Genomic DNA, 24787 nt, shown 5'->3' on the forward strand with positions numbered 1-24787 from the left:
GGAAAGAGGGAAATTATTTCCCAGTAAAAGTAGGCCTTAGACAAGGATGTGTGATGTCACCGTGGTTGTTTAATATATTTATAGATGGGGTTGTAAGAGAAGTAAATGCGAGGGTCTTGGCAAGAGGCGTGGAGTTAAAAGATAAAGAATCCCACATAAAGTGGGAGTTGTCACAGTTGCTCTTTGCTGATGACACTGTGCTCTTGGGAGATTCTGAAGAGAAGTTGCAGAGATTGGTGGATGAATTTGGTAGGATATGCAAAAGAAGAAAATTAAAAGTGAATACAGGAAAGAGTAAGGTTATGAGGATAACAAAAAGATTAGGTGATGAAAGATTGGATATCAGATTGGAGGGAGAGAGTATAGAGGAGGTGAATGTATTCAGATATTTGGGAGCGGACGTGTCAGCGGATGGGTCTATGAAAGATGAGGTGAATCACAGAATTGATGAGGGGAACAGGGTGAGTGGTGCACTTAGGAGTCTGTGGAGACAAAGAACTTTGTCCTTGGAGGCAAAGAGGGGAATGTATGAGAGTATAGTTTTACCAACGCTCTTATATGGGTGTGAAGCATGGGTGATGAATGTTGCAGCGAGGAGAAGGCTGGTGGCAGTGGAGATGTCATGTCTGAGGGCAATGTGTGGTGTGAATATAATGCAGAAAATTCATAGTTTGGAAGTTAGGAGAAGGTGCGGGATTACCAAAACTGTTGTCCAGAGGGCTGAGGAAGGGTTGTTGAGGTGGTTCGGACACGTAGAGAGAATGGAGCGAAACAGAATGACTTCAAGAGTGTATCAGTCTGTAGTGGAAGGAAGGCGGGGTAGGGGTCGGCCTAGGAAAGGTTGGAGGGAGGGGGTAAAGGAGGTTTTGTGTGCTAGGGGCTTGGACTTCCAGCAGGCATGCGTGAGCGTGTTTGATAGGAGTGAATGGAGACAAATGGTTTTAAATACTTGACGTGCTGTTGGAGTGTGAGCCAAGTAACATTTATGAAGGGGTTCAGGGAAACCGGCAGGCCGGACTTGAGTCCTGGAGATGGGAAGTACAGTGCCTGCACTCTGAAGGAGGGGTGTTAATGTTGCAGTTTAAAAACTGTAGTGTAAAACACCCTTCTGGCAAGACAGTGATGGAGTGAATGATGGTGAAAGTTTTTCTTTTTCGGGCCACCCTGCCTTGGTGGGAATCGGCCAGTGTGATAATAAAAAAAAAAATAAACCAAACAGGAGAATATTGAGGAATGTTGAGGAAACATAAACTCAAATACCACTTTGAGTACAGCCAACAGATCCTACATTTATTCAGCTTCAACAATGCAAAAACAAAAAAAAAAAATGAAAAATAAAGAAAAACATTGCAATATCAGAGAAACACTTGTTCCGATTTGACCTTGAGTGCAGGTAACATCTCAGTGAATCTGATCTTACACTTGACCTTGAGTACAGGTAATATCTCAGTGAATCTGATCTTACATTTGACCTTGAGTACAGGTAACATCTCAGTGAATCTGATCCTACATTTTCTTGCCTTCAATATGCAAAATCCTCTATCACATCATTAAAATCAATGATTTTCCCTATATAGGTTTATTTGTACTTTGTTAATATATAATAGGCTACATAGAAATGAAGGATTCTTCTCTTATGTTGGTGCAGCACTGTTTTGTACATTAGTGTCACCTTTAGAGGCTCTATGGTGTCTATGGCGGCCCACCCGCTTTTTTTTTACCTAAACAAAATGTTAAGACAAACCAATATTCTTTCACATTATTTCTTTATAGTCATTATCTCTTATATAAATTACCAATATACTGTACCTTATTCAGAATGAACACCATAGAGTCAATTTTCTGGTAGTCTGGCAAGTGATTGGCATATTCTCCGAGGGCATGAATGAGGGTCTCCTGGTAGACCTTCTCCGCTGAGCCTTCCTTTCCGCTCGTCCCTCCTACAACTGATGACCGGATGTGCTCCAATAGAGAGTTGATAATGTCAATAACTGAAGGACCTGTAAAAAAAAAATACAATTTTAAGAGATTAATAATTACAATAGAAAAATAACTCGGACAGCCTAATCCATATTTGCATTTAAAGATACTGACCATATTTAAACACAAATATAAAAGTCAGATGTAAGTAGTAGGTTGGTAGACAGCAACTGCCCAGGGAGGTACTACGGTCTTGCCAAGTGAGTGTAAAACGGAAGCCTGTAATTGTTTTACATGATGGTAGGTTTGCAGGAGTCTTTTTTCTGTCTCATAAACATGCAAGATTTCAGGTATATCTTGCTACCTCTAGTTACATTTAGGTCACATTACACATGCATGTACACGAATATATATACACACCCCTCTGGATTTTCTTATATTTTCTTACTAGTTCTTGTTCTTGTTCTTGTTTATTTCTGTTTATCTCCATGGGGAAGTGGAACAGAATTTTTCCTCCATAAGCCATGTGTGTCATAAGAGGCGACTAAAATGCCAGGAGAAAGGGGCTAGTAACCTTCTCCTGTATATATTACTAGATTTAAAAGGAGAAACTTTTGTTTTTCTTTTTGGGCCACCCCGCCTCGGTGGGATACGATCAGTGCGTTGAAAGAAGATAAAATTCAGAGGGGGTTTGAGATACTGGCTGCTTGGAGTGACATCTGAACTTTTGTATATGGGTGCCTCTGCAAAGAGGCCACCCTGCCTCGGCCGGTTTGTTGGAAAAAAAAAAAAATGTGAATACTAACACTAAATTGGAAAGGTAATTTATTGGAGCCATAGTTTCCTTTCATGCAGAAACAAAAAAAAACTAAACTATGAGTCCCCTTAATTATGATTCAAATTTAGTGTTAATTTTTTCAGTAATATTTTTAAAAAAATATGCAATACCGATTTTCTACATTTTTAATTGTTTTACCAAAATTTTTCAGAAAATTACATTCTTATGATATGAGAGATTTATCATGCCAGTTGTACAAAACCCCCAATGTACAAAATTCTGAATGTGGTCTAGAAAGCGCATAATGCTTGACTATTTTTAACACATTGGCCGTCTCCCACTGAGGCAGGGTGACCCAAAAAAAAGAAACACTCTCACAATTATTCACTATCACTGTCTTGCCAGAGGTGCACAGATACGACAGTTCAGATGTCCCTCCAAACAGTAAATATCCCAAACCCCTCCTTTAGAGTGCAGACCCTGTATGATTATTATTATTATTATTATTATTATTATTATTATTATTATTATTATTATTATTATTATTATTATTATTATTATTATTATTAAGAGGAAGTGCTCAACCCATAAGGACTGTACAGCACCTGGGGAATCAAAGACAATCAGATTTGATCCAAGGAAAAAGAGAGCACCAATTCCCTGGATGAAGAGTTCTTCACCAGCCTCAAGGAACCTCCCTGGTAGAGAATAGTACAGAGGATAACATCTTAACTTACCAATACATTCTCCTGCTGCAATGGGGATGATTTTGGACAAAACATCTGCAATGCCAGTGCGAATCTGGGCCGGCTCGGAGTTCTTTTCGTTGAGGTGCGTCATGATCAGTTCTATCACTGTTATACTATACTGCACCTGAGGACAAACAAGCATGTCACAATATACTAAGACTAAACTAAAATCATAAATAATTTGAGCTTATGTGAAATTACACTTTCCTAAAATAATTACAACTATGATTCTTTGAGCTTGCATGACCTCAAAAAATTTCGTTCCTCTGCATAATTAAAACTCCCATCTAGGAAACCAAGCAAACGTCTCCTGCAGTGTTTTTCATAGTGAATGATGAACTAGAAACACCCACATCTGTATGACTGCAAGTAAACTCATCCTTAATATTGAAAAAATCATTCTATAAAACTTTTGAACATACCATGTGCTTCTCATACCAATATTCAATATATCAACATTAAAAATTTAGTACTAGATTCAGAAAATTCACTAAAGTGAGTGAGACTACAGATGTGAAAATTAGTACCAGACATTTAGAGGGGTGTTAATGTTAGTTTTATAACTGTAGTGTAGGCATGCCTCTGGCAAGACAGTGGTGGAGTGAATGATGATGAAAATTTTTCTTTTTCGGGCCACCCTGCCTTGGTGGGAAACACCCAATGTGTTAATAATACAGTGGTACCTTGGGATACGAACAGCTCAAAATGCGAACAATTATGGGGAAGTGGAACAGAATTCTTCCTCTGTAAGCCATGCGTGTCGTAAGAGGCGACTAAAATGCCGGGAGCAAGGGGCTAGTAACCTCTTCTCCTGTATATATTACTAAATGTAAAAGGAGAAACTTTCGTTTTTCCTTTTGGGCCATCCCACCTCGGTGGGATACGGCTGGTATGTTGAAAGATTTATGTAAGTGCTTTTGTAAGTGTATTTTTGGGGGTCTGAAATGGATTAATCTAATTTACATTATTCCTTACGGGAACAAATTCGTTTGGTATCAGCACTCAAACAGCCTTCTGGAACAAAATAAGTTCATATCCCAAGGTACCACTGTAATAAAAAATATAACATTTACTTTTTATTGCCTTCTTATATGGAAAATAAACATTGTGTTTTATTATACAGTGGACCCCCGGTTAACGATATTTTTTCATTCCAGAAGTATGTTCAGGTGCCAGTACTGACCAAATTTGTTCCCATAAGGATTATTGTGAAGTAGATTAGTCCATTTCAGACCCCCAAACATACACGTACAAACGCACTTACATAAATACACTTGCATAATTGGTAGCAGGAGGGAAGAGGAGCGATTGGTGGAATGATGATGTAAAGAGAGTAGTAAGGGAGAAAAAGTTAGCATATGAGAAGTTTTTACAAAGTAGAAGTGATGCAAGGAGGGAAGAGTATATGGAGAAAAAGAGAGAAGTTAAGAGAGTGGTGAAGCAATGTAAAAAGAGAGCAAATGAGAGAGTGGGTGAGATGTTATCAACAAATTTTGTTGAAAATAAGAAAAAGTTTTGGAGTGAGATTAACAAGTTAAGAAAGCCTAGAGAACAAATGGATTTGTCAGTTAAAAATAGGAGAGGAGAGTTATTAAATGGAGAGTTAGAGGTATTGGGAAGATGGAGGGAATATTTTGAGGAATTGTTAAATGTTGATGAAGATAGGGAAGCTGTGATTTCGTGTATAGGGCAAGGAGGAATAACATCTTGTAGGAGTGAGGAAGAGCCAGTTGTGAGTGTGGGGGAAGTTCGTGAGGCAGTAGGTAAAATGAAAGGGGGTAAGGCAGCCGGGATTGATGGGATAAAGATAGAAATGTTAAAAGCAGGTGGGGATATAGTTTTGGAGTGGTTGGTGCAATTATTTAATAAATGTATGGAAGAGGGTAAGGTACCTAGGGATTGGCAGAGAGCATGCATAGTTCCTTTGTATAAAGGCAAAGGGGATAAAAGAGAGTGCAAAAATTATAGGGGGATAAGTCTGCTGAGTATACCTGGTAAAGTGTATGGTAGAGTTATTATTGAAAGAATTAAGAGTAAGACGGAGAATAGGATAGCAGATGAACAAGGAGGCTTTAGGAAAGGTAGGGGGTGTGTGGACCAGGTGTTTACAGTGAAACATATAAGTGAACAGTATTTAGATAAGGCTAAAGAGGTCTTTGTGGCATTTATGGATTTGGAAAAGGCGTATGACAGGGTGGATAGGGGGGCAATGTGGCAGATGTTGCAAGTGTATGGTGTAGGAGGTAGGTTACTGAAAGCAGTGAAGAGTTTTTACGAGGATAGTGAGGCTCAAGTTAGAGTATGTAGGAAAGAGGGAAATTTTTTCCCAGTAAAAGTAGGCCTTAGACAAGGATGTGTGATGTCACCGTGGTTGTTTAATATATTTATAGATGGGGTTGTAAGAGAAGTAAATGCGAGGGTCTTGGCAAGAGGCGTGGAGTTAAAAGATAAAGAATCACACACAAAGTGGGAGTTGTCACAGCTGCTCTTTGCTGATGACACTGTGCTCTTGGGAGATTCTGAAGAGAAGTTGCAGAGATTGGTGGATGAATTTGGTAGGGTGTGCAAAAGAAGAAAATTAAAGGTGAATACAGGAAAGAGTAAGGTTATGAGGATAACAAAAAGATTAGGTGATGAAAGATTGAATATCAGATTGGAGGGAGAGAGTATGGAGGAGGTGAACGTATTCAGATATTTGGGAGTGGACGTGTCAGCGGATGGGTCTATGAAAGATGAGGTGAATCATAGAATTGATGAGGGAAAAAGAGTGAGTGGTGCACTTAGGAGTCTGTGGAGACAAAGAACTTTGTCCTTGGAGGCAAAGAGGGGAATGTATGAGAGTATAGTTTTACCAACGCTCTTATATGGGTGTGAAGCGTGGGTGATGAATGTTGCAGCGAGGAGAAGGCTGGAGGCAGTGGAGATGTCATGTCTGAGGGCAATGTGTGGTGTGAATATAATGCAGAGAATTCGTAGTTTGGAAGTTAGGAGGAGGTGCGGGATTACCAAAACTGTTGTCCAGAGGGCTGAGGAAGGGTTGTTGAGGTGGTTCGGACATGTAGAGAGAATGGAGCGAAACAGAATGACTTCAAGAGTGTATCAGTCTGTAGTGGAAGGAAGGCGGGGTAGGGGTCGGCCTAGGAAGGGTTGGAGGGAGGGGGTAAAGGAGGTTTTGTGTGCGAGGGGCTTGGACTTCCAGCAGGCATGCGTGAGCGTGTTTGATAGGAGTGAATGGAGACAAATGGTTTTTAATACTTGACGTGCTGTTGGAGTGTGAGCAAAGTAACATTTATGAAGGGATTCAGGGAAACCGGCAGGCCGGACTTGAGTCCTGGAGATGGGAAGTACAGTGCCTGCACTCTGAAGGAGGGGTGTTAATGTTGCAGTTTAAAAACTGTAGTGTAAAGCACCCTTCTGGCAAGACAGTGATGGAGTGAATGATGGTGAAAGTTTTTCTTTTTCGGGCCACCCTGCCTTGGTGGGAATCGGCCAGTGTGATAATAAAAAAAAAAAAAAAATTGGTAGCATTGGGAGGTGATCGTTAAGCGGGGGTCCACTGTAGTATTTATATAGGCTCTTTGGCTAGCATTAACAATAACAATCTAATCTAGGTCTCAATAGATTCTAATCTTCAACAATACAATAATAAAGGGGTCTTAGCATTTATTTACCTATATGTTTTTGAAGCAGCATTTCTTCTATTAGTGCATCTCTTTGTTCTATGGAAAAAGTTCTGTATAGTGAGTGTGAGCTATTGGCTAATTGGCCAAGATAATAGCTCCCATCCTAGGTAGTAGGTTGGTAGACAGCAACCACCCAGGGAAGTACTACTGCCCTGCCAAGTGAGTGTGAAATGGAAGCTTGTAATTGTTTTACATGATGGTAGGACTGCTGGTGTCCTTTTTCTGTCTCATAAACATGCAAGATTACAGGTACGTCTTGCTACTTCTACTTACACTTAGGTCACACTGCACATGCATGGACAAGTATATGTATACACACACCCCTCTGGGTTTTCTTCTATTTCCTTACTAGTTCTTCTTGTTTATTTCCTCTTATCTCCATGGGGAAATGGAATAGAATTCTCCTTCCGCAAGCCATGCGTATTTTAAGAGGCAACTAAAAGCCTGGAGGAAGGGACTAGTAACCCCTTCTCCTGCAGAGAAACTTTTGTTTATCCTTTTGGGCCACCCTGCCTCAGTGGGATATGGCTGGTTTGTTGAAAGAAGAAGAATAGCTAACATGAGGGCAGATTATTATTTTTATTGTAATAATTGTGATGCTTTACACATGTAAGGATCGTGCAGCACCTGAGAAAGAAGAGAATTTCCCGATTTTCCTCACTATTTACCTGTATGGAGAACATAAGAATCTTGAACACCTGGACAGCAAAGCAGTTGCTAACCCACAACCCTTCCTGGTCCAAATGTCTGCAGAAGACAAAAAACGAGTAATTAACTTAAAACTATTATATTTACCGACCTAAAAAATCATATAGAATGTTATCTAATTTTATTACAGTAATAATCAAATTAATGGGCACTTAACACTTCAGTCTTACATGAGAAGTGGCTTGACCACACTATGTATCTTGCCGTGAGTAGCACGAGAGACCAGTTCCCTGAGACACATCTCTGCCAGTTCATGAGGTTCTTTTTCACCCTCAGTCTGGTGGTTCTCAGGTGCATCTCCAGTTTGTGTCATGCCCTGCACAAGTAAATAATGACAAATCCAAATGGCTTATGCGAGAAAACATAAGGTCTGAAGTATTATGGATGTACAGAGATTATTATTATAATGAATGGGGAGCACTAAACCCATAATGGTCATGAGTGCCTTGGGAATGAGAGGTAATCAGGTATGATCCAAGGAAGCAAAGGAAGAACCCCTCACCATCATACAGGTTGATGAACAAGACATGTACAACACCTGAGTATCTCTATTACCGAGTTATTTCACCTGCACTGCAGCCTTCATCAGTCAGATACACAGATGAATTTAATAATGGAAACACTGGAAGAAGTGGAAGGGTAATTTTAAGGTATTTAGTCCCTTAAGACTGAAAAGTGATCAGTCTCTTAACCTCGAAGGGTGATCAGTCCTTTAGCCACAGTTGAAGGTGGCCCCGCCCTCTTCTCGTATATATACTGGCGCTCTTCCCTTCGTGCTTCTGTGTGACTAGTTAATGGCTTAAGTCAGAGCAAAACATTATCATAGATTTCATTTTCCTATGTGTGGGCTGTGTATCGAAGGTGGGCCAAGTGACTGAACACCTTCAATCAAGACCAAGGGATGCACACCTTCTATCAAGGCTAGGGGACTGATAACCTTCTAGCAAGACTAAGGGACTGAGCACCTTAAAATGACCCTTTCCCCCACTTCCCCTGTCTCCAATATTATAGTCACCTCTTTATTTGAATAAAGCCTGCTGCACAGGCAAATGCTTTTGGTAATAAAAATACCCAGGTATTGTACATTTCTTATTAATCACCCCTTCACCAGCACCAATGCAACCCTCTTGAAAGGACCAGGAGAGAGTAGCTAAATAATTGCACCAGAATGAAAAGACTGAAACTTAATACAGTGGAGCCTCAGTTTTCGTATGCCCTAGTCTGTATATAAAACTATAGTTACTCTCTATAAAATGTATTTTTTGTTAATATTTTTGGGTGTCTGGAACGTATTAATTGGATTTACATTGTTTCTTATGGGAAATATTAACAAAAAATACATTTTCTAGAGAATAACTATAGTTTTACATACAAACTAGGGCATACAAAAACCAAGGTTCCACTGTATATTCAAATTCAATTCAAAGTTTATTCTCTATAAAGATTACAATGTTGAATTTACAGAATTTGGTTGTTGTGTGGTTTACATGTAGTTAAATAATGATTACAGAGTGTACCACTAGAACGCCTAGGATGTATAGGATGAAATGAAAGCAAAATGTCAGTGAAGGAATATGCTACACAAATCCATTAGACGTAACTATGAAATGGCAGGCAAGAAATGTACTTGACTGCCTTTATCTCTTCTTTTAACTTCAAATGTTGAATTAGAAACTCTTAGACCCATACCATGAAAAACTTTATTCATGTTCTCTCTCTGAAATGTGCTTTTGTCAATTTATTTATATATATATATATATATATATATATATATATATATATATATATATATATATATATATATATATATATATATATATATATATATATATATATATATATATATATATATATATATATATATATTATATATATATATATATATATATATATATATATATATATATATATATATATATATATATATATATTATATATATATATATATATATATATATATATATATATATATATATATATATATATATAATTTATTTATTTATATATATATAATTTTTTTTTTTTTTCAAGGTAATTTTTCCTTTATAAGACAAATACGGTGGACCCCTGGTTCGCGATGCTATCGGTATCCAATAAATCCGGTAACCGATGCATTATATCGCAGAAAATTTGCCTCGGTTCCTGTTACAAAACCGGTATGCAATGCGGTTCGTATGAGACGTGTCCACGTGTGGCCTGAACTGCCCCGTGTGTCCCAGTGTTTACAAGCCAGCCAGTGTGCGCGCACCTAAGGATACATTCGGTACATTCCATATCTATATTATCACTGTTTTTGGTGCTTGTTTCTGCAAAATAAGTCACCATGGGCCCCAAGAAAGCTCCTAGTGCTAACCCTTCGAGACCAAGGGTGCTAATGACTGTTGAAATGAAGAAAGAGATAATTGCAAAGTACAAAAGTGGGGTGCGTGTGTCGGAGCTGGTCAGGTTGTATAGTAAACCCCAATCAACCATTTCTACTATAGTGAGCAGGAAAACAGCAATCAAGGAAGCTGTTCTTGCAAAAGGTGCAACTGTGATTGCGAAACAGCGACCGCAAGTGTTAGAAAATGTTGAGAGACTGTTATTGGTGTGGATAAATGAAAAACAGATAGCAGGAGATAGCATCTCTCAAGCGATCATTTGTGAAAAGGCTAGGCAGTTGCATGACGATTTGGTAAAAAAATTGCCTGCAACTAGTGGTGATGTGAGTGAATTTAAGGCCAGCAAAGGTTGGTTTGAAAGATTTAAGAATCGTAGTGGCATACATAGTGTGATTAGGCATGGTGAGGCTGCCGGTTCAGACCACAAAGCAGCTGAAAAATATGTGCATGAATTCAAGGAGTACATAGAGGCTGAAGGATTGAAACCTGAACAAGTGTTTAATTGTGACGAAACAGACCTGTTTTGGAAGAAATTGCCAAGCAGGACGTACATTACTCAGGAGGAAAAGGCACTCCCAGGACATAAGCCTATGAAAGACAGGCTTACTCTTCTGATGTGTGCCAATGCTAGTGGTGATTGCAAAGTGAAGCCTTTATTGGTGTATCACTCAAAAACTCCCAGAGCGTTCAGGCAAAAGAATATCCTCAAGGCTAATTTGTGTGAGCTGTGGAGGGCAAACAGTAAGGCATGGGTCACTAGGGACTTTTTCTATGACTGGTTACACCATGCATTTGCCCCAATGTGAAAAATTACCTAATTGAAAAGAAATTAGACCTTAAGTGCCTCCTGGTGTTAGACAATGCCCCTGGTCATCCTACAGACTTGGCAGAGCGACTTTCTGGGGACATGAGTTTCATTAAGGTCAAGTTTTTGCCTCCTAATACCACTCCTCTCCTGCAGCCCATGGACCAGCAGGTCATCTCCAACTTCAAGAAACTGTACACAAAATCTATGTTTGAAAGGTGCTTTGTAGTGACCACAGAAACTCTACTGACTCTAAAGGAGTTTTGGAAGGATCACTTTAATATCCTCAATTGTGTAAAACTTATAGGTAAGGCTTGGGAGGGAGTGACTAAGAGGACCTTGAACTCTGCCTGGAAAAAACTGTGGCCAGAATGTGTAGACAAAAGGGATTTCGAAGGGTTTGAGGCTAACCCTGAGAAGACTATGCCAGTTGAGGAATCCATTGTGGCATTGGGGAAGTCCTTGGGGTTGGAGGTTAGTGGGGAGGATGTGGAAGAGTTGATGGAGGAGGACAATGACGAGCTAACCACTGATGAGATGCTAGATCATCTTCAACAGCAAGAGGCCACACCTGAGGAAACTGCTCCGGAGGAGGGGATAGAGAAATTGAAGAAGTTGTCTACTTCAAAGATTAAGGAAATGTGTGCAATGTGGCTTAAAGTGCAAAGCTTTTTTGATGAAAATCACCCTCAGACAGCTACTGCAAGCCGTGTTGGCAACTTGTACAATGACACTGTTGTGAACCACTTTAGGAAAGTCATAAAGGAACGAGAGGTACAGGCCTCTATGGACAGATATGTTGTGCGACACAAGTCCAGTGACTCTCAACCTGGTCCTAGTGGCATTAAAAGAAGAAGGGAAGTAACCCCAGAAAAGGACTTGCTACCTCAAGTCCTAATGGAGGGGGATTCCCCTTCTAAATGCTAACACCATCCATACTCTCCCCTCCTCCCATCCCATCAATCATCACCAGATCTTCATTCAAGGTAAGTGTCAATTATTCTTTTGTTACATATTATTCTATTGTTATTGTTGTTATTGTAATTATTCTATTGCATTAAACTTAATATTTCATGTGGTAAAAGTTTTTTTTCATACTTTTGGGTGTCTATCATGGATTAATTTGATTTCCATTATTTCTTATGGGGAAAATTGATTCGCTTTCCGATAATTTTGCTTTACGATGAGCTCTCAGGAACGAATTAATATCGCGAACCGGGGGTCCACTGTACAGATATATTCTCAGTTTTAATATGAAACATTCCCATGGTAAAGCTGATGTCCATAATAAAAAATATGGCTTTTTTGTGCAAAAAAATTGAAAAGGCTTATAAAACTTATTCTTTACAGAATCAGTTACTTCACATCTGTGTTCTACAATGCACAAAATAATCATGAAAAATAAATCCCACAGGTACACACCTCAATATATGATTTATTTCCCTGCATATTATAAAGGAGTGAGGGAACAATCTTTTCCATGTGCGTGGGAAGCCAGATATTTTCTCCGAGGTTATCCCAGTCTGTCTTACGCACCACACCCTGGTGAGGAGAAGACAACTATATGCCATACAATGTATCAATTGAATCATCTGAACTCTTGATATCTGATATGCAAATTCTTTTACTAAATCAAGGGTGAGTACAACTAAAACTTTAAAATTGTCAGAACATGAGTGCTTGTACATTCTTGTTTCCTTGTCTATGTGCAAACTTTCTTCCCTACATATTTGGTTATTGTATTACATTTTTGTTTTTTACATCAGCCATCTTCCAAGGTACGATGATCTAAAACAAAAGAAACACTCACCATTTTTCATTCAATAGCTGTCTTTCCAGATGTGTGCAAACATAACAATTCCAATGACCCACAGAATTGTAACATCCTGTTCCCTCCTTAAAAGTGTAGGCACTGTATTTCCCTTATCCAGAACTCAAGTTTACTAACCAGGTTCAATATATCCTTCATAAACGTGACCTTGCTCATGCTTTAACAGCACATCCATAAAACTGCTTGTCTTCATTCACCCTGATCTAAAACACTCACACATTACCACTTAAAACCTACTTCACCTCCTCTTTTCCCAGCCCTGCATACTATGCCATGTTTATACACCCATTTAGTGATCCTAATTTGATCTATTCTTGGTGGGATATGGCCAGTTTGCTAAAAGAATAATAATTTGATCAATCCGTTCTCAATGCCCAAACCACCTCCACAGCCCTCTTGAGTAATAACTTTCATAACTTCACATAATCTTCTAATTTTTATGCTCTGAAATTCTTTGTATAATATTCATACCATGCATAGTTTTCAAATATGACTTACCCACTGGATACAGCCTCCTCCTCACCACTACTATCATGAATTAGCATACCTTCCCATTCCAACAGCAATGCTAATAAAGAATAAGTCACAATTCGTAACAAGCATACAAGTTGTAGGTAAATCTTCGAAAGATGGTCTGATCCATTCTGGACCAAAATCATGACAGTTTTGAATCAATAATGGTTAGTTATTAAGTAATGCTATTTCATGCAAAGGATATTAGAATACTCTTACCATTATAAAACATTATAAAAACATTAAAAAATGCAGTATTAGAATGTGGGGCAGAAGTTTGTGGTTATAGGAGGGTGGGGGCAGGAGGAAAGAGGAGTGATTGGTAGAATGATGAAGTAAAGGGTGTGATAAAAGAGAAAAAGGTAGCTTATGAGAGGTTTTTACAAAGCAGAAGTGTTATAAGAAGAGCAGAGTATATGGAGAGTAAAAGAAAGGTAAAGAGAGTGCAAAAGGAGAGCAGATGATAGAGTGGGAGAGGCACTGTCAAGAAATTTTAATGAAAATAAGAAAAAATTTTGGAGTGAGTTAAACAAGTTAAGAAAGCCTAGGGAAAGTATGGATTTGTCAGTTAAAAACAGAGTAGGGGAGTTAGTAGATGGGGAGATGGAGGTATTAGGTAGATGGCGAGAATATTTTGAGGAACTTTCAAATGTTAAGGAAGAAAGAGAGGCAGTAATTTCATGCACTGGTCAGGGAGGTATACCATCTTTTAGGAGTGAAGAAGAGCAGAATGTAAGTGTGGGGGAGGTACGTGAGGCATTACGTAGAATGAAAGGGGGTAAAGCAGCTGAAACTGATGGGATCATGACAGAAATGTTAAAAGCAGGGAGGATATAGTGTTGGAGTGGTTGGTACTTTTGTTTAATAAATGTATGAAAGAGGTGAAGGTACCTAGGGATTGGCGGAGATCATGTATAGTCCCTTTATATAAAGGGAAAGGGGACAAAAGAGACTGTAAAAATTATAGAGGAATAAGCTTACTGAGTATACCAGGAAAAGTGTACGGTAGGGTTATAATTGAAAGAATTAGAGGTAAGACAGAATGTAGGATTGCGGATGAGCAAGGAGGTTTCAGAGTGGGTAGGGGATGTGTAGATCAAGTGTTTACATTGAAGCATATATGTGAACAGTATTTAGATAAAGGTAGGGAAGTTTTTATTGCATTTATGGATTTAGAAAAGGCATATGATAGAGTGGATAGAGGAGTAATGTGGCAGATGTTGCAAGTATATGGAATAGGTGGTAAGTTATTAAATGCTGTAAAGAGTTTTTATGAGGATAGTGAGGCTCAGGTTAGGGTGTGTAGAAGAGAGGGAGACTACTTCCCGGTAAAAGTGGGTCTTAGACAGGGATGTGTAATGTCACCATGGTTGTTTAATATATTTATAGATGGGGTTGTAAAGGAAGTAAATGCTAGGGTGTTCGGGAGAGGGGTGGGATTAAATTTTGGGGAATCAAATTCAAAATGGGAATTGACACAGTTACTTTTTGCTGATGATACTGTGCTTATGGGAGATTCTAAAGAAAAATTGCAAAGGTTAGTGGATGAGTTTGGGAATGTGTGTAAAGGTAGAAAGTTGAAAGTGAACATAGAAAAGAGTAAGGTGATGAGGGTATCAAATGATTTAGATAAAGAAAAATTGGATATCAAATTGGGGAGGAGGAGTATGGAAGAAGTGAATGTTTTCAGATACTTGGGAGTTGACGTGTCGGCGGATGGATTTATGAAGGATGAGGTTAATCATAGAATTGATGAGGGAAAAAAGGTGAGTGGTGCGTTGAGGTATATGTGGAGTCAAAAAACGTTATCTATGGAGGCAAAGAAGGGAATGTATGAAAGTATAGTAGTACCAACACTCTTATATGGGTGTGAAGCTTGGGTGGTAAATGCAGCAGTGAGGAGATGGTTGGAGGCAGTGGAGATGTCCTGTTTAAGGGCAATGTGTGGTGTAAATATTATGCAGAAACTTCGGAGTGTGGAAATTAGGAAAAGGTGTGGAGTTATTAAAAGTATTAGTCAGAGGGCTGAAGAGGGGTTGTTGAGGTGGTTTGGTCATTTAGAGAGAATGGATCAAAGTAGAATGACATGGAAAGCATATAAATCTATAGGGGAAGGAAGGCAGGGTAGGGGTCATCCTCGAAAGGGTTGGAGAGAGGGGGTAAAGGAGGTTTTGTGGGCAAGGGGCTTGGACTTCCAGCAAGAGTGCGTGAGCGTGTTAGATAGGAGTGAATGGAGACAAATGGTACTTGGAGTGTGAGCAGGGTAATATTTAGTGAAGGGATTCAGGGAAACCGGTTATTTTCATATAGTCGGACTTTTTTTTTTTTTTTTTTCAACAAGTCGGCCGTCTCCCACCGAGGCAGGGTGACCCAAAAAAGAAAGAAAATCCCCAAAAAGAAAATACTTTCATCATCATTCAACACTTTCACCACACTCACACATTATCACTGTTTTTGCAGAGGTGCTCAGAATACAACAGTTTAGAAGCATATATGTATAAAGATACACAACATATCCCTCCAAACTGCCAATATCCCAAAACCCCTCCTTTAAAGTGCAGGCATTGTACTTCCCATTTCCAGGGCTCAAGTCCGACTATATGAAAATAACTGGTTTCCCTGAATCCCTTCACTAAATATTACCCTGCTCACACTCCAACAGATCGTCAGGTCCCAAGTATCATTCGTCTCCATTCACTCCTATCTAACATGCTCATGCACGCTTGCTGGAAGTCCAAGCCCCTCGCCCACAAAACCTCCTTTACCCCCTCTTTCCAACCCTTTCGAGGACGACCCCTACCCCTCCTTCCTTCCCCTATAGATTTATATGCTTTCCATGTCATTCTACTTTGATCCATTCTCTCTAAATGACCAAACCACCTCAACAACCCCTCTTCTGCCCTCTGACTAATGCTTTTATTAACTCCACACCTTCTCCTAATTTCCACACTCCGAATTTTCTGCATAATATTTACACCACGCATTGCCTTTAGACAGGACATCTCCACTGCCTCCAACCGTCTCCTCACTGCTGCATTTACCACCCAAGCTTCACATCCATATAAGAGTGTTGGTACTACTATACTTTCATACATTCCCTTCTTTGCCTCCATAGATAACGTTTTTTGACTCCACATATACCTCAACGCACCACTCACCTTTTTTCCCTCATCAATTCTATGATTAACCTCATCCTTCATAAATCCATCCGCCGACACGACTTGAGTCCTGGAAATGGGAAGTACAATGCCTGCACTTTAAAGGAGGGGTTTGGGATATTGGCAGTTTGGAGGGATATGTTGTGTATCTTTATATGTGTATGCTTCTAAACTGTTGTATCCTGAGCACCTCTGCAAAAACAGTGATAATGTGTGAGTGTGGTGAAAGTGTTGAATAATGATGAAAGTATTTTCTTTTTGGGGATTTTCTTTCTTTTTTGGGTCACCCTGCCTCGGTGGGAGACAGCCGGCTTGTTGAAAAAAAAAAAATATAAAAAATCTACATGCCTCTGACAAGGCAGTGCTAAGAGTGAATGATGGTAAAAAGTGTTTCTTTTATGAGTCATCCCACCTTGATGGGAGATGGCCAGAAAGATAAATAACATCTCGACAAATATCCTTGAGCAATAAATAAAAGGAGATCATTAAGGTATATGTTAACAACACTGGCAGTGACTAACCTGAAGACCCTTAATTCCAGCAGTTCGTAACTGTTTTCTAGTAACTTCATCATCTTCGTTTGAGTAGCACATAGAGGAGAACTTACTGACAAGAAAATCATATCGACGATGGTAAGAGGGTGTATCCTCTCGAATATTTGCAAATTTCTCAAACTGTAAAAAGTATAAAATTTATATTGCTATGCGCCATATAAATCCCCCACTCAAAATAAAAATCTTCCCTTTACTTAAAAAATAGTGAAACACAACATCTCCAATCTTCATCCTTAGTACAGCATCAGTGGTAGAGTAATATGCAGTAATGGTAAAGTGGCAGCTTCCTCAGATCCCTCAAGTGTAAGAGGACCACAAGCAAGAACTGGTATGAAAAAAGTTTCAATGAAACAGAACAGATGTTTCATTCTTATTTTCAAATTAATGTAAATGGATTTTATTATGCTATCCTTGAATAACAATAAGCATTACAATATTAGAAAGCACAAATACAATGGTATAAATTGCCTACAGATTACTGTACATTTATTTCAAGAGGGGGGAGCATTAAACCTGTAGGGGTTATAGAGAATCTTGAATGTGAGGTAATCAGATCTGATCCATGGAAAGGGAGGGTAATTCCAATTCTTTGGATGGAGAGCCTTTCACCAGAATTAAATCACCTCCTTTGAAGAAATATAATGTATATGCATTGCTTCAGGGCCCCAACTGATCTTTATTCACCAATGCACACTATAGAAAAAGACATAAATCGTAGATCTGTATCAATCTCTAAATTGTATTGTATTGTACTGAATTTCAAGAAGTTCTAAACCCATGTGGGCCATTCAGTACAGGTAATGGTGAAGACTCAATCCTCCGCCCATTAAAGATGGCCCTGTAACTAACCAGTGATGATGCACAGATCATCTTTTGCAAATGAAATTAGAACTTGCCTAAGTCCCAGGACCCAAACACTGTGATTAACACCTGTCAGCTCTAACCAGAACTTACTGACTGAGTAGCACGGAGTTGCAGCGTTGGTTCGACAGACTCTAGTAGCTTCTGGACCATTTGTAAAAATGACTCCACAAAGAGGTTAAGAGTATTGGCATGACATGACACCAGTAGCTGGTCAAGAGCATCCATAGAAATGATCACATAGCCTGAAATTATCACAGTACTTGCATTATATGTATATTTATATTACGCTATGGTTACCTCCCATTTGTACAGTGGAACCTTGGTTTTCGTATGCCCTACTTTACATGTAAAACTATAGTTATTCTCTATAAAATGTATTTTTTGTTAATATTTCCCATAAGAAATAATGTAAATCCAATTAATCCGTTCCAGACACCCAAAAATATTAACAAAAAATACATTTTATAGAGAATAACTATAGTTTTACATATAAACTAAGGCATACGAAAACCAAGGTTCCATTGTATTCTACTTAAGGACATACTGTAAAGAACAGAACCCCAAATATGGGCTGCTGCGTTTATCAGCCGAATCGTATTTAGGCCAGCTTTCGGGCTGAAATTTTGCTCCATATTTCGGCCGGTGTCTCATAAATCAGCCGTATCGTACACATCAGCCCGCCTCTCACCGGGACGCCGCAGTGTAGGTGAGTCAGTTTCCCTGTGTCTCTTGGTGAATGAGCATATACTCCATGCATTCATCCAAACATTTCCTTAATATCCATCGGTTTTTGTGCTTGTTTATTAAGTGTGACTGTGAAATAAGCCACCATGGGCCCAAAGAAAGTTCCTAGTAAAGTTCCTTTGGTAAAGAAAGTGAGAAACACGATGGAATTTAAGAAGTTATTGAAAACTATGAGAATGGTGTTCGAGTGCTAGAACTTGCCAGGATGTATGGGAAATCCAAAGCAACAATCACTTCTATCCTGGCAAATCAAGGAAGCTGATGTTGCAAAAGGGGTAAACATGTTAACAAAAGAGATCACAAACAATAGAAGATGTGGAGAGAGACAGGGAGTGTAGCAGGGAGGCAGGGAGTGTAGCAGGGAGGCAGGGAGTGTAGCAGGCATGCAGGGAGTGTAGCAGGCATGCAGGGAGTGTAGCAGGCATGCAGGGAGTGTAGCAGGCAGGGAGTGTAGCAGGGAGGCAGGGAGTGTAGCAGGGAGGCAGGGAGTGTAGCAGGCATGCAGGGAGTGTAGCAGGCATGCAGGGAGTGTAGCAGGCATGCAGGGAGTGTAGCAGGCAGGCAGGGAGTGTAGCAGGGAGGCAGGGAGTGTAGCAGGCATGCAGGGAGTGTAGCAGGCATGCAGGGAGTGTAGCAGGCAGGCAGGGAATGTAGCAGGGAGGCAGGGAGTGTAGCAGGGAGGCAGGGAGTGTAGCAGGCATGCAGGGAGTGTAGCAGGCATGCAGGGAGTGTAGCAGGCAGGCAGGGAATGTAGCAGGGAGGCAGGGAGTGTAGCAGGCATGCAGGGAGTGTAGCAGGCAGGGAGTGTAGCAGGCAGGCAGGGAGTGTAGCAGGCACGCAGGGAGTGTAGCAGGCATGCAGGGAGTGTAGCAGGGAGGCAGGGAGTGTAGCAGGCATGCAGGGAGTGTAGCAGGCATGCAGGGAGTGTAGCAGGCATGCAGGGAGTGTAGCAGGCAGGCAGGGAATGTAGCAGGGAGGCAGGGAGTGTAGCAGGCATGCAGGGAGTGTAGCAGGCAGGCAGGGAGTGTAGCAGGCAGGCAGGGAGTGTAGCAGGCATGCAGGGAGTGTAGCAGGCAGGCAAGGAATGTAGCAGGGAGGCAGGGAGTGTAGCAGGCATGCAGGGAGTGTAGCAGGCATGCAGGGAGTGTAGCAGGGAGGCAGGGAGTGTAGCATGGAGGGAGGGAGTGTAGCAGGGAGGCAGGGAGTGTAGCAGGCATGCAGGGAGTGTAGCAGGCATGCAGGGAGTGTAGCAGGGAGGCAGGGAGTGTAGCATGGAGGGAGGGAGTGTATCAGGGAGGCAGTGTGTGTGTGGGTGTGTGTGCATGGAAGGGAGGCAGAGAGTGTAGCAGGCAGGCAGGGAGTGTAGCAGGGAGGCAAAGAGTGTAGCAGGCATGCAGGGAGTGTAGCAGGCATGCAGGGAGTGTAGCAGGCAGGCAGGGAGTGTAGCAGGCAGGGAGGGAGTGTAGCATGGAGGGAGGGAGGCAGTGTGTGTGGAAGGGAGGCAGGGAGTGTAGCATGAAGAGAAGGAGTGTAGCAGGGAGGCAGGGAGTGTAGCAGAGAAACAGGAGGTGTGGAAGGGAGGCAGGGAGTGCAGCAGGTAGGCAGGGAGTGTAGCAGGCATGCAGGGAGTGTAGCATGCATGCAGGGAGTGTAGCAAGCATGCAGGGAGTGTAGCAGACATGCAGGGAGTGTAGCAGACATGCAGGGAGTGTAGCAGGCAGGGAGGGGAGTAACCCCAGAGAGGGCTTTGATACCTGAAGTCCTTAAGGAGGAGGATTCCCCTTCCAAACAATAATCAGTCCTCCTCTCTCCTCCTCCCTGTCTTCCGTAAGCCAACAAGTCTCTTCAACAAAGGTGTATGTAATAGCGATTTAAATGTTCATTTATTTATTTTATTTAGTTCTCACTGTTTTGTGTAAGATATAATCTTTAAAAAAATTTATTTTTTGTTAATATTTTTGGGTGTCTGGAATGAATTAACTGTATTTTTATTATTTTTTTTTTATTATCACACTGGCCAATTCCCACCAAGGCAGGGTGGCCCGATAAAGAAAAACTTTCACCATCATTCACTCCATCACTGTCTTGCCAGAAGGGTGCTTTACACTACAGTTTTTAAACTGCAACATTAACACCCCTCCTTCAGAGTGCAGGCACTGTACTTCCCATCTCCAGGACTCAAGTCCGGACTGCCGGTTTCCCTGAACCCCTTCATAAATGTTACTTTGCTCACACTCCAACAGCACGTCAAGTATTAAAAACCATTTGTCTCCATTCACTCCTATCAAACACGCTCACGCATACCTGCTGGAAGTCCAAGCCCCTCGCACACAAAACCTCCTTTACCCCCTCCCTCCAACCTTTCCTAGGCCGACCCCTACCCCGCCTTCCTTCCACTACAGACTGATACACTCTTGAAGTTATTCTGTTTCGCTCCATTCTCTCTACATGTCCGAACCACCTCAACAACCCTTCCTCAGCCCTCTGTATTTATGTACATTAATTCTTATGGGAAATACTGCTTCGAATTTAAGCCTTTTAAAATTTAGGCTGACCTTCTGGAATGGATTACGGCCGATATTTGGGGTTCCAATGTATCACCCTAATTTCCCCCAAATAAAAACTGTTGAAATAAATAATTTATTATTGTATTTTGCATCAAAAATTTTATTGGAATCATGCAACAAAAACTTGATACAAATTTAGTGAAATTTTGTGACAACTATGCTTAACCCTTAAATGGTCCAAACGTATATATACATTCACTAGTGTAGCGCCCCAAATTTTTTGAGAGAAAAAAAATTGTCTTTTTTTAAAAGGAAAAAAGAGCATATGGTACCCAGGCATCCCCAATTATTTTAATATGGCACACAGTGAGTGCGCACACCCATTCTCTCATGTCTAGGTGACTCAGGCTTATCGTGGCAATGTTGAATGAATGACAGAAAACGTATATATACGTTTGGGGCACTAGCACGTGAATGTATATATACGTTTGGACCGTTTAAGGGTTAATGCTCAAGAATGATAAAAAATTTGAAAAATGCTACTTTTTTTTATAGCACAGGCTATAACTATTTCATAATGACTTAACCATGTACTGTAAGACATCATTTTTTGGCAAGATGTCATTTCCAGATGTATGCCTAAATATTTTATACATGGAGCTTCAGCATATGCATGTCTATCAAGTTCATTAATATACAGCAAGTTACTTCACTAGTGTACTTGAAAAAAACTGGAATGATAAGTCTAATACACACACAAAAAATCCAGTAATTAAAAATATCTGTATATGCAAATCTATGAAACAAAACATATTTTGTGCAAATACATATGCTAGCAGAACAATAAATTTAAGATGATTTCATTGAATGATTGCCACTGTCAGGAGCAGGTGTATGGAAACACTTTTCGCTCATCATAGTTCAACAATCCACAAATTGCAAATGGACACTAGATGACATTTCAAACCAAACTGGATTCTCTCACTGGTCATCTGAGGCATGCTGGGTAATTGCAGATACTATACAGACCTGCACAAGTTGACAAAATAGAAGTGTATTCATGGAGTACTAAGAAATGTGTCAGCAACCAGCATCATTGTGAAACTAAGCTGGCTGGGTTCTTGTACTCAGCTTGAACCATCCATACGTAGTGCAGATATCTCAATGAGAAGACACAATGTTAAATTACCTCCCTTTCTTCCAATGCACCAGCCGTATCCCACTGAGGTAGGGTGGCCCAAAAAGAAAAACAAAAATTTCTCTTTTTAACTTTAGTACAGCCTCTCCTCGCGATGTACTCGTTTACTGACGACTCAGACTTACAACGGGCTCTCTAACCAGTGTGCATACTTAAATAATGTACTATATATTAAAGCTCTTTTCCTCTATTCTGTTTATAACATGTACACTACTGCATAAACATTTAAAAATATGTATACTAAAAATGTTATAAATGGTATAAAGGTGACATTAAAACAATATCAAAGATGGTTGACACAAGCCCATTACCATTAAAGTATGCTCCTCACTCAGCGACGAATTCATTTACCAACGAGGTTTCAGGAACAGAACTCCATTGTTAAGTGAGGAGAGGCTGTAACGTATACAGGAGAAGGGGTTACTAGCCCCTTGCTTCTGGCATTTTAGTCGCCTCTTACGACACTCATGGCTTACGGAGGAAGAATTCTATTCCACTTCCCCGTGGAGAAAATTATCTCCCTGTTCACTGTAAATAGATACAATTCTGACTGAACTAAACTGCAACACAAAATCTGTGCAAAAATGCAATACAGGCATAGAAAATGAAACCAACACCTAGAAAACTAGCTGTCCATTCTTTGACACATCAGTATGACATTATTTTCAATAATCCACCAAAGGTACAGGACAGATCATATTATATAAAAGAAAAGTCAGCTCTTCTGTGTAGTATGTATTAATGATAAAGTGTAAGAATGTTTGTGTGTCAGGAAAAAATCATATGACAAGGGTCTTTGTTGTGAGATAACCATCCAGAGGTTACCTTATCTATAGCAGTGATGCAAAAAGCAACTGCTGCCATACAATCTTAGGGATAAATGTTTTCTGACAGATGAGAATCTGAGGAAGTTTGTTCTTTAGTGGGCCACAGTAACAGTGACCACTGGATTACTGGTACTGGTGGGCCACAGCAACAGCGACCACTGGATTACTGGTACTGGTGGGCCACAGCAACAGTGACCACTGGATTACTGGTACTGGTGGGCCACAGCAACAGCGACCACTGGATTACTGGTACTGGTGGGCCACAGCAACAGTGACCACTGGATTACTGGTACTGTACTGGACTCATTGGTCCAAGTAGAAAGTTAAAAAAAAAATTCAACTATGTATTAACATCTTTTCTAATGAGTGCACACATTTAGATGCCCCAAATTTACTCATCAAGAACACAATACCTTCCATCCTATTACAGTTAAAGAATAAAGATTTTATTTCTTTGTAAAGGTTACAATGTGTAATTACAATTTTGGTTTGCTAAGTACAAAGAAAGTCACTATCATGCTGGGGCATTTTGGACATTTTAGGGCCATGTGGCAGAACACACGAGCAAGGAACATACGCTGTAACTGTAAGTGAGGCTCTGCAAGAGATCTGGCAAAAGTTCTCCCTAGCATACCTTCCTTCTGAAGGACCACAGTTAATCCATCCCTCTTACCCATCTTTCTTCTGTTAATATCCCGATACAAACGATGTGCTAGGTAGTCGCCTATGCGATCTAATTTGTCCGGCGAGTTCATCGCATACCACATAAGCTTGTCCATGTTTGACTTGACTAACCCATCCTGCATAAAAGAAATTAAATATTAGGCCTTAGTTGGCAAGGAATATAAAAAATGGCTGGCATCTCCAAATGGCATTTACATAATTTGGCAAGGCTATTTAAAAAAGCACAAAATACAAGAAATGTCCAACAAAATATCAATGAGAGAACAGTATCTGATGTTACTGGACTATAACAATCTTTTTTCAACATGTTGGCCGTTTTCCACCAAGGCAGGGCGACCCAAAAAAGAATGAAACACTTTCACCAAGATTCGACACTCTCACCATCATTCATACATAATCACTGTTTTGCAGAGGCGCTCAGATACGACAGTTTAGAAGTCACACCAAACTGCCAATATCCCAAACCTCTCCTTCAAAGTGCAGGCATTGTACTTCCCAAATAATATAATATATTATTAAAGTCAAGAAAATAAGAACATAAAGAAAGCAGTAAGAAGAAAACTTTGGTAGAAGACATGGAAGAAAGTAAACAAAAACACTGGCAAAGATAATAGGAATATGATGAGGAAGGCAAATAAAATAGGAATATGATGAGGAAGACAAATAAAATAAGAATATGATGAGGAAGACAAATAAAATAGGAATATGATGAGGAAGACAAATAATAAGACTATAGTGAAGCCAGACATCACAGTGACAGCAAGGAGACTGGATAACCTGTACAACACTTGGGTATCTTTATTATGGAAATGTTTTGCCACACAGTGGCTTCATTAGTCCATACACAGGAGAGTGGTGAAGAGCAGGAGTTTGAGGTAATCAG

The 24787-nt window shown here is 40.1% G+C and overlaps 1 protein-coding gene across 7 annotated transcripts in view; it reads right to left on the reverse strand.

Annotated features, from left to right (window-relative positions):
- stmA (Protein EFR3 homolog stmA) overlaps positions 1-24787 on the reverse strand; it is a 93009-nt gene that overhangs the window by 22124 nt on the left and 46098 nt on the right. For 6 of the 7 annotated variants that reach the window (XM_053771347.2, XM_053771343.2, XM_070098704.1 and 3 more), the window contains 8 exons: positions 23894-24020; positions 18035-18186; positions 17048-17200; positions 12447-12566; positions 8009-8154; positions 7799-7877; positions 3436-3571; positions 1810-2000 (listed from right to left, as the gene is read on the reverse strand). In XM_053771347.2, the coding sequence (XP_053627322.1) occupies positions 1810-2000; positions 3436-3571; positions 7799-7877; positions 8009-8154; positions 12447-12566; positions 17048-17200; positions 18035-18186; positions 23894-24020 (1104 nt within the window). The remainder of the gene's footprint in view (positions 1-1809; positions 2001-3435; positions 3572-7798; positions 7878-8008; positions 8155-12446; positions 12567-17047; positions 17201-18034; positions 18187-23893; positions 24021-24787) is intronic. The other variant, XM_070098727.1, reaches the window with a different exon arrangement.

Source organism: Cherax quadricarinatus, chromosome 5 (assembly GCF_038502225.1).
Source record: "Cherax quadricarinatus isolate ZL_2023a chromosome 5, ASM3850222v1, whole genome shotgun sequence".
Taxonomy (NCBI): Eukaryota; Metazoa; Arthropoda; class Malacostraca; order Decapoda; family Parastacidae; genus Cherax; species Cherax quadricarinatus.